The sequence below is a fragment of the Chelmon rostratus genome, chromosome 14 (genome assembly GCF_017976325.1).
Source record: "Chelmon rostratus isolate fCheRos1 chromosome 14, fCheRos1.pri, whole genome shotgun sequence".
NCBI classification, from domain to species: Eukaryota; Metazoa; Chordata; class Actinopteri; order Chaetodontiformes; family Chaetodontidae; genus Chelmon; species Chelmon rostratus.
The window spans coordinates 829650-839361 of NC_055671.1; the positions used below are offsets into that span (position 1 = coordinate 829650).

Here is a 9712-nt window from a genome sequence, read left to right on the forward strand (position 1 = left end):
GCCTTGTGTTTTTCATATTGTAGTTGTGTGACAAGAGGTCTGCATGCATAAACATGCATAGATCCAGAACAGAAACAGCACAGCTTCCTTACAACTTTCATGCACAACAGTGTATACTCACTTAGAGCTGAAATAATTAACTGCCTTAATTATTTTAAAAGTGAAAATGCCGAATAGGATCTGCTACCAGCTTCTCAAATGTGTTGGACAAAACAACCAGCTTCAACACAATTTTCACAATTTTCTATTGGACTAACCTATTGAGAAAATAAAGCACTTGAGTACCCAGGCTATAGACCACCTATGACATGCAAAATGTGACAGTTTTCTGAGCAGATCTTCATTTCCTCTATCTACAGCAATCGGTCTATGAATAAAGGTGCAGGGTTCAAGCCTGCAAATTAGACACTTAATCCAGTATTGCATCTTTTTGTTTTATTCCACATCACAACCACAACATGGTGAAATTAAATAATATGAATAAAAACGTGTAACATAACACAAACTTTGGCATGAATACAAAATGGCACATGAAGGAGCAATGTGATCAGTAATATAAAAACTATATATATAAATACGGCAATGGCTGACTTTGTGTGATAAAACATATTTTCTTCATATCCCTGCACTTAATATCTTTGGGATATTTCACACAGACTTTACAGCCCATAAAACATCCAAGTGCACATCAAGCGTTGGTCTTCATTCAGCATCATATAAATATATATCTTCATCTGTGACAATCAAAGTGAAGCCATTAACATAAGTTTTCAAATAAATAAATAATATAAAGAATAAAAATGATGGTACGCACAATAAGGAAATAATGGCCAAAGGAAGATTGAAAAGCAAAACAAAAATTCAGTGTTTAAAAAAATTAGAAACAATTAAACTAAATGAACAGATTAAAAATAAATACCCAATAAAACACATATTTGGGTCAGTTTTCCAAACGTGGTCAGAATATTGTGACTTCCTGTATTTGGTTTGTGTTGTAGGTCCAATGAAAGTGGATCATATTATTAGTTTCTTTGGGTCTTAAACATGAAAGAGCTTTGCCCCATATACTTTTTCAGTAATCTTTGTACATCATCTTCATCAGAATAGTTCATTTGTCAATATTTTGCTTCATACACTTACACTTTTAATGGTATATCTTCTTCAGCATGAGCAGAGCAGATCTCAGCTCATGGATTTTTTTCCTCTCTTCTCTGTGCATGAAGAGAGAGGAGCAACAAGTGCTAATATTCTTGTATGCCTGCGTTAATGTCCATGTCTTCTCTCTGCTTCATCGCAGCCCAGCCCCAGAGCCCAGGCTGGCCTCGTCCCTCCACATAAAGCCCTGACGCTCACCTCTGGCCAAGCTGCTCTCTACAGGATTGTGCCTGTACCCAGATCTTCCATCAGGGCAGAGGGAGAGGCTGAGCCGAGCCGTGCTGTTGCTGATCTTGAACAGGCCATTAGGACTGAGGAAGGCTTCCCTTTCGCTTCCTCCAAGGTTGTTGATTGCCTCCAAGTCATTGTAGACTGCAGTGTCGCTCAGCTGCTTCCTTCCCTGCAGTGTCCTCCTCCTCCTCAGGAAGATAATACCTGCCACCAGAACCAGTACCAAGATGGCCAGCACACAGGAGACGGTGAGGGTGACGGAGGAGGGCTGGGAGGTTTGGCGCAGAGCAGGCTTGAAACTGGGTTGGAGGGTGAACTCACAGCTTGGACCCATAAAGCCCTTAGGGCACTGGCATACTGGCCCAGTGAAGTGGGTGAAGCAAGTTCCACCATTCTGACATGGACGGGCGCCACAGGCATCTGAGCGCACACTGCAGTTCTTGCCGGTGTACCCTAGAGTGCAAGAGCAGGTGTAGTCGTTCACACCGTCTTGGCAGGTTCCAGCATTCTGGCAGGGGCTTGAGGCGCAGTCGTCAATGTTAACCTGGCAGTTGGCACCAGTGAAGCCTGCCTGACAGCGACACAAGACGCCCTGGCCAAGGTCCAGACACTCACCACCTGCAGAGGGGAGAAATATTCTGTTCAGCATTCAAGAGCTCAGGGACAAACATTTGTTTACAGAAGGAGTGTTAATGGGATTACACTTAACACTCTCTCTGTTGTAAAGTGCTGCAAGGGCATTGATGCAGGGGTGCTGACAGTAACATTCATTCACTGAAACAATTTCATATTCAGTCAAACAACTGCTGGTCTGCACTTCAGCCACAAGGTGCCACTAGAGAGACTGCCTCTCCTGCCCACTCACCATTCAGACAGGGCCTGTTACTGCAGCGGTCCAGCTTCTTCTCACAGTTGGAGCCAGTGTAGCTGGGAGGGCAGCGGCAGGTGTAGCCTCCAGTCATCGTCTCCACACAGGTGCCGCCATTGAAGCATGGACCATCTGCGCATGTCATGGCAATGATCTCACAGTTCTTTCCGTAAAAGCCCTGTGGGCAGGTGCACGAGTAGTCATTCTCCAAGTCCTGTGGACAGAGGAAGAAAACTTTGACGTTAAGGAGGGAATATCTAGAAACAAAGTTGTTTTATGTGTGAGGTCTGGAACGGATATTGGAGTTTGTAAGAAAGCCTTCACTCGGGGCCTGTTCCATTTGTTTTGAAAGGTATGATAAAGGATGAGACCTGATAAAAGCTCTTGATTTTCAATATGATTTCAAATGACATCACTGGACATAAATTTGCAGTTTCAGCAGTTTTGGATTAAGTCATTGCCAACCGAAACCTGTGCACTACTATGTTTCCATTAGAAGACACACCTAAAGTGTTGAAGTGCAATAGTTGTATTTAAAGATGCTAACACAATATACAGCACCCACTTCCATTCCTTCAGGTTCAGTTTTATTTTTTATTCCAAATTTCTTGTCTCCTAACCTTATTTGACTTTATTCCTGACTGCTGTGAGACTTCCCTGTGTGGGATCAATGATGTTAATCTTATCTGTGATAGTCGTGTTATTTTAATAATAGTGTGCATTTAAACTTGACAGCCATAATCCAGTTGTATACTCACATTGCAGCTGCCTCCGTTCTTGCAGGGGTTGCTGTCACACTCGTTGGTTTCCAGCTCACAGTTGGTGCCTCCGAAGCCTGGCCGGCAGGTGCAGGTGTAGCTACCCTGGCCTGTGTTGGTGCAGGTTGCGCCGTTGGCACAGGGCTTGTGGTTGGTGCAGTAATTGAGGTCTTGATCGCAGAAGAGCCCCCCCCAGCCCTCCTGACAGTTGCACTGCCACGGCTGGCTGCACGTCCCATGGAGGCAGCCTGGGTAGCGGACACATTCATTGCAGGAGGGGCCCTGCCAGCCCATTCGACATGTACAGCCCCCTGGGGCCTCGCAGTAGCCGTGCCTCTCACTGCAGTCCGCCGAGCAGATGGCTGGAGAGGAGAGGAGAAGGGAGGGTGTGTGATTACAATGGGCATGCACATCTCTCTCACACACACATGCGCAGGGCCCCCTGTCTGACCCCAGCCCTGTTCCAGACTTCACTGTTGGTTAAGTATTAAGCCAAGCAGCTGGTAGGCACACTGCTGGAAAAAAATGCTTTCTTTTATCTCCTCTGTCTCACACACACAAACACACCCAGATCACCTTGAAATGTGTGTGTGCAAAGGGGGGGGGCACAGCTCTTTCTCTCATTGTAACTAAGAACAAAAGGCAGATGGAACACCACAGACCGTCTTGCAAAAGAATAAAACACAACACTCTGGGACATCGCTCCAGTAAAGGAAATACTCTGCATGACCTGAAAAGATTCCTGTTCAAATGGTGTGGGAGATCAAAAATCAACCACAAGCTGAGTAGTAAGAAAAAATCACTTTTTATCCATGCCTGGACAAAATTTGACTCTTTTTTCACTTCATGGCAGGAGAAAAGTTTGCGTTGCTTTATCTTGTTAATAATCAGTCTTGATGTTACTGGGGGGTTTGGGGGTTTTTTTGCCTTCTATTTACTGCACTCTTACTCAATTTGCTCAATTTCTCTACTTACTCAGGTGTATATTTATATGATGTTTTGTGAAATGTTGTCTTTACACTGTTTGGTATAGTGAAAGGCAGTCAACGATGGGAAACTGCTAATTATGAGGCCATCCTCCTTTGGAAACAACAGTTTTGAGACGGATGCCATTTATTAAATGTGTTTTGTTTATTCTACTGTTTTATCTGGTATTTTATTGTGAAACAGTTTGTACATAACTGTGCTTTGAAAGGTTCCATACAAATGTAGTTTATTGTTTTAGACTACTTATATAATTAGAGATATTAGGGATTCACTGACTTAATTAACTCAGGATATTTATACTTTTATAGTAAGACTGCAAAATAACATGACAACAGACCAAAACCTATAACATTAGATGCTGCTTGTAGCATCAGTGTACTTTAAAACCAATATAGGATTTGTGTGATTCAGTGTTGTCAGGTTAGACACTGGACTGTATCGAGGGGACTAGTGCAGGATTTAAGTATTTTGTAATGGTTCATATACACTTACGCTCAGAGCAGTAGTTTCCCTTCCAGCCCTCCAGGCAGATGCGGTTGCCCTCCTCGTCGCAGGTGTAGTGGCCCAGCGTATCGTCTCTTGGCCTGCAGTAGTCAGCACAGCCGTCTCCAAAGTAGTACTCGTCGCAGAAGACGTGGTAAGAATAGCGCAGCTCGCTCTGTTCGCCAAAGTGCACGTCCTGGGACCAGTCCTCCCCGATGGCGAGTCTCCTCCTGGTCGCCAGACGGCTCACAAGGTTGTTTTGGTTGTCTGCAGGGGGAAGGAGCGTTTCTAAACAAATTTCATCTTGCAAGGAATGGATGTGGTTTAACTTGGCTCAAACTTGGAGCGGAGTCATCAGTGGACTCACTGATCTGGAAAGACTGAACAAGAGACAACCTACCTGTGTATTCAGTCGGAGATTCGGCGTTCCAGGCTTCAATGATCAACGAAAATGTTCCCTAGAACAGAGACAAAATGCGTTTAGTACATGTGCAGTAACAGTGATGCATGTAGTTCATGTGGTATTTTACGCAGTTATAAATAAAATGGTAACACCCCAACAACATTATTATCGTTTGTGTAACTGAAACAATCCATTTACCGGCCACTTGAAGTGGAATGGCACCCTGATGGGAGCGCTACTAGATATCGAGGTGTGATCGGCCCTAATGACGTTGGTGTGTCCAGTGCCAAAGGTGCAAGGCGGCTCTGCGGAGATTACATCCTCGGGGTGTTTTAGGCAAATCCTGAAAAACATATGGCAGTCCCTGTGTCTCCTGCAGATGTGTTGCGCCGTGTGGAATGAATGAATTTTCAGCTCGAACACACCAGAGGACAAAACCTGCAATGAGAGAAAAAATTATCAGACGCGCTGATCGTAAATACTTTTTTGGATTGTCATTTTAGCACAAACAGAAGTCAACTTACCGTATCCACTAAAGCCAAAGCCAAGAGGTATCTCAGGTGTAGATTTGCCATTTCTTCTCAGAGTTTGTTTTCCAGTTCTGAGTGGTTGTCTGCATTCGTTGTGCGCAATAATATTCCCGAAATATGTTAAGAAAAACTCAAAAACGTTTCATCACTTTAACTCTATGATCCTGTGGGATGTCTCTTAAACTCTTGTCTTCTCCTGATAGTCTTCTCCTCTGTCCAACTGTCGGCACTCCACTTGTTTTGGTTCTGGTGCGTAAAGACGCTGAGTGGTTTTATACCCTCTGATGCTCCGCGTCACAGCCAAATAGGTGGAGCTGGAGCAGACCTCAGGGGAGCAGCCTGACAAAGGGTGGCCTGCCTGGGGATTTAGACAGCCCACACTACACCTGGACCAAGTTCTTAATAGGAATATGTATAAGAAGCGGGCATGTATGTTTAGTATAACTGCATGAATCTTAACCAGCCAGAAAAAGAGGAAACCAATATGGGTGATGGATCTGAATCTCCACAAGTTTGTAGAACTGGTCAATCTGAAACGCTTTTGCAACAAACTAAGCTTCAGTGGTGTAAAATTGAATAATAGATATGTTGTTACCTAAATAACGAGCTTTGTTGGATGGTTGGAAAACTGGTGACTATAATATTAAAAACAGCCAGAACAGTTATTTGGGCGTTCAGATTATGTTGAATCTGTCAAAAAAAAAAAAAAAAAGTGTGCCAGGAGGTTACAAGTTTTCGTTTCCTTTATGGACCTGCCTACACACTACACAAAGATCAGTATGAAGCGGGGAAGAACAGCTTATAGGCTTTTTTTCTCTTTACATCCAACATTGTAATTGTTCTGACGCGTGTGAGGTGACAAAGAGGGGGCAGGTCCCGGATAAGATCTTATTGTGCGTCTAGCAGTTACTCAGGCCTCTTCTGCTGTGCGCTGAGCCTGGAGAAGGCTGGGGGGGAGGGAAGACAGAGATGTTGCTCGTGTGTGTGTGTGTGTGTGTGTGTGTGTGTATGTATGTATGTGTTGGGGGGGCTATCGTGTTGCTTTTGTCTGGACCTCATGCGAACAGCTGTATGGTAATCAACGGCACATGGTCGACCGTGTAGGGCTCCAAACCCGGCTATTGTTTCCTCCTAGCGTCCCCGCCTCACTCCACACACACACGCACGCACACACACACACACACACACACACATAACACCGCTCCCCCCTTATTGATTTAAGGAGGCCTCTGGTCGACCGTCGGTTCCAACACCTGTCGCTGGCTGTAGTATGGTTGAGGGTAAACACACCTAAACTGTCGTTTACACACTAGAGCTGATCCAAGCTTCAGCACCGATATAAACCAGCGGGGACTGACTTTAGAGAGCAGAACAGCCTCGAGATGTTACATGAGGAGTTTTAAGAGTCTGAAAAATAAACGAACGTCGATGCGCTTCATTCACACACATGCGTCAGATGACAGACTGCCTGAAGGAAAAGCCTGGATGAATGCAGATGAGATGAGTGCACAAAACATTTCAACAAAGTCACAAAGTCAAAGATTTTAAGACTGCAGCCGCATGAAAATTCAGCTGTTTTTATCAACCTCATGCTTCAAACGTGTGCGGGGTTATGTGTATGTGTGATAGTAGGTGGTGGGGGTGGGGTCTTATTGATATTATAATGAGAAAAGAGGACGCGTGCCTGAAGTGGCCTCCTGTACATCCTGGCACGCTTCCCTGCAGGACAACAAGCACAAACGTGGGAGGAAGCACACACAGTTGTATGTAAAGTAGCTCTGTAAAATGGCTGGTGTGTTGTAGGCTTTCTGAGCAGCCTTGCAGGTCTCGCAGTTATTTATAGTCAGCTCATAAAATTTCATGTCAAAACTTGAGTCCAGGACAGTGGTTCTAAAAGTGGGACTAAGGACCTCCATGGAACTAAAGGAAGGCCCTTACAATACGAAGACAATTTTATTCGGGTTTCTGCAAGTCATCCAAATTAAAGAATACAGCACATGCAGTACACATGTAGGACGAGGTGGCCTTTTTCATTTGATCATCTTTGATTAGAAAATGGAGGGGGCTGAATCTTCTATATCTATATCTATATATATATATAAACAAAGAAAGCCCACAACCCCACTTTCTTTGGACACGTTCTTGATGTAGAAAAAAACTGCAATACACTCCATCTAATACCTTAAAAATATCTACTTCAGCTACTGTGGTCTAGTCTCTGGAACAGTCTGCTTGTGGATCTGAGGGACTTGTGAGGATATTTAGAAGAAACCTCAAGACATATTTTGTTTAGCGTGGGGTTTATTCATAATCTGCTGCCTTAGCTTTCAATGTGTCAAATTGCTTTTTATCCATTGCAGTTATTGTGTTTTTTTTTATTTATTTTACCATATTATTCTTCTCTGGCAAAATTTATTAAAATTTATTAAATTTATTCTTGTCTGTTTTTGTTTGTAAACCTTGCCTGTGCTGTGTTAGTCTTGGGCTACATGTTTGTAAGGTGCTATATAAATAAAGTTGAGTTGAGTATTTGCACAAACATGGCAAGATTAAATGAAAGTACAGCCTGTGTATAATCTGAACAAAGAGCTGGTATATAAAAGGTTATTACAGCCAATGAATATGAAGCAGCCTCTGGAGCTTAAAGGGGAGAATGAAATGGAAAAATATATGTGAAAAGAAAAACTGATAACACTCCCTTCAGCAAAAAGGCAAAAAATACACAGCCCCCACCCACCATCATTTTCATACAGTGCTATGTGAGGTACGGCTGCTTTCAGATTTCATAATTTCATATTTTTCTTTTATGGCTGACACTATTTAGACACTTGTAACTATGAATGGCACTGTTATGTCTGTTTGTTTGTGTGTGTGTGCGAGTGAAGCACACACATGTTCCAATGCATCATACATCATCCTCTGCTTCTGCAGGAGAGACAGAAACACTGTCTGTAAATGTTTGTGTCTGTTTACAGTACCTGCTTTATCCCTCCGTGGAAGAGGTTGTGCGTATTTGTTTCAGGAGAGCAGATGGACAGTGCACCCTCTCTGCTGTTGTCATCTGTGTTACTTTCAGGAGTGTGACACGAGCGTGCCACAGGGCATGGGAACCAAAGAGGAGTCATTTCATCCCCCCTGGACCTCCCATTACTTTGAGTGGCTGGCATCTGCCTCATCTACAGCCCACAGCAGCTTGGAGATCCTTCTCCCCAGAGGACATTTGGAGAAAGAAAGAGGGGGAGCTGCTGCAAATCTGACTCAGGCAGGCCCTCGGGGGAGAAGTCAGTCTGTTGTGGCCACTTCTGCAGCCCCAGCCTGCTGTCTGACTGTGGGACAATAGGAGGTGTGGAATGGGTGTCTGGTGAGCCGTGGTGTTCTGTGTGTTTATGTGAGTGTGTACATGTGTGTGCCTCAAATTTACACATGCCATTTGGTTGAATGCTTGATCTCATTAAGATGCTGGATGCTGATGTCCTTTTGGGTACCAAAAAATGCACACAGTTCTGCCACATCCCCCATGAACAAATGTATGCTGAGTCAAAGGGAAATGAGCTGTTACTAGGCAGGTTGCTGGCGAAAAATAACAAAGACAGAAATATTGCACTGTATCTTCTAACTTTTCCTTACTGTCCCTGTCTGGTCACAGGTTATACAGTCAGTGTGTTGAAACGTTTAAGGCTATACTTGTGTCCTCAGGCCATCTGTGCTACTAAGGTAGGGTACTTTTTCTTTAGCCCTCCTGCAGACGCTTGCTGGACAGCTGGCTTACAGTAATACAGACTGTATATTTTTTCTTAGTGTCTCTTGTCCAGTGTTGTGTGTTGCATGACTATCAAAACTAAATTAGTCACAGAGATGGGAATACAGGGATCTGTCTGATGCGCTGAATCCAAGGAGGGAGATATAGAGCCGTTGCTGCAGTTTGACTTTGTTTATTTGACCCTTTCAATTCCAGGTTACCTTCAACATAAAGCCTATGCAGATGCACTTACATTACTGGACTATATGACAGTAAAACTTGACGGTCAACAGAAATATCAGCCCCTGCCTCCTCTCTCCAAGCAAACAAATTCACAGGCAGGTTCAGGTGAATCCATACACATACACGCCTAGTGACAGGTGAGAAATACATTCCTGCCTCTACATTGTGAAAACAGTGTTTTTAACCATTTCACTTCTTAATGGTTCAGGCTATCTGTGCCTTCATAGATAAGTTACTCATACTTCAGCTTTCCTTCCTCTTTACTTCCTCTTTCAGTATCATGATTAGAATTATTAAGGTTAGTCAAGTCAATTT

The 9712-nt window shown here is 43.7% G+C and overlaps 1 protein-coding gene across 1 annotated transcript; it reads right to left on the reverse strand.

Moving 5' to 3' along the window:
* Positions 1-582: 582 nt before the first annotated feature.
* On the reverse strand, positions 583-5610 carry dlb (deltaB). Its single transcript, XM_041952516.1, has 7 exons — positions 5410-5610; positions 5084-5323; positions 4883-4940; positions 4492-4749; positions 3013-3374; positions 2252-2468; positions 583-2004 (listed from the first exon to the last, which is right to left on the reverse strand). The coding sequence occupies exons 1-7, from the start codon at positions 5458-5460 to the stop codon at positions 1289-1291; spliced, it is 1902 nt and encodes a 633-aa protein (XP_041808450.1). The 5' UTR covers positions 5461-5610; the 3' UTR covers positions 583-1288.
* Positions 5611-9712: the final 4102 nt, after the last annotated feature.

What these genes read in the sequence shown, in the direction of transcription:
- dlb (XM_041952516.1), bottom strand. Translation starts at nt 5,460, where the DNA reads ATGGCAAATCTACACCTGAGATACCTCTTGGCTTTGGCTTTAGTGGAT. An exon ending in CATTCCACTTCAAGTGGCCG is followed by an intron (nt 4,941 to 5,083) that starts GTAAATGGATTG and finishes TCTCTGTTCTAG; the next exon opens with GGAACATTTTCGTTGATCAT. An exon ending in TAACAGGCCCTGTCTGAATG is followed by an intron (nt 2,005 to 2,251) that starts GTGAGTGGGCAG and finishes TCCCCTCTGCAG; the next exon opens with GTGGTGAGTGTCTGGACCTT.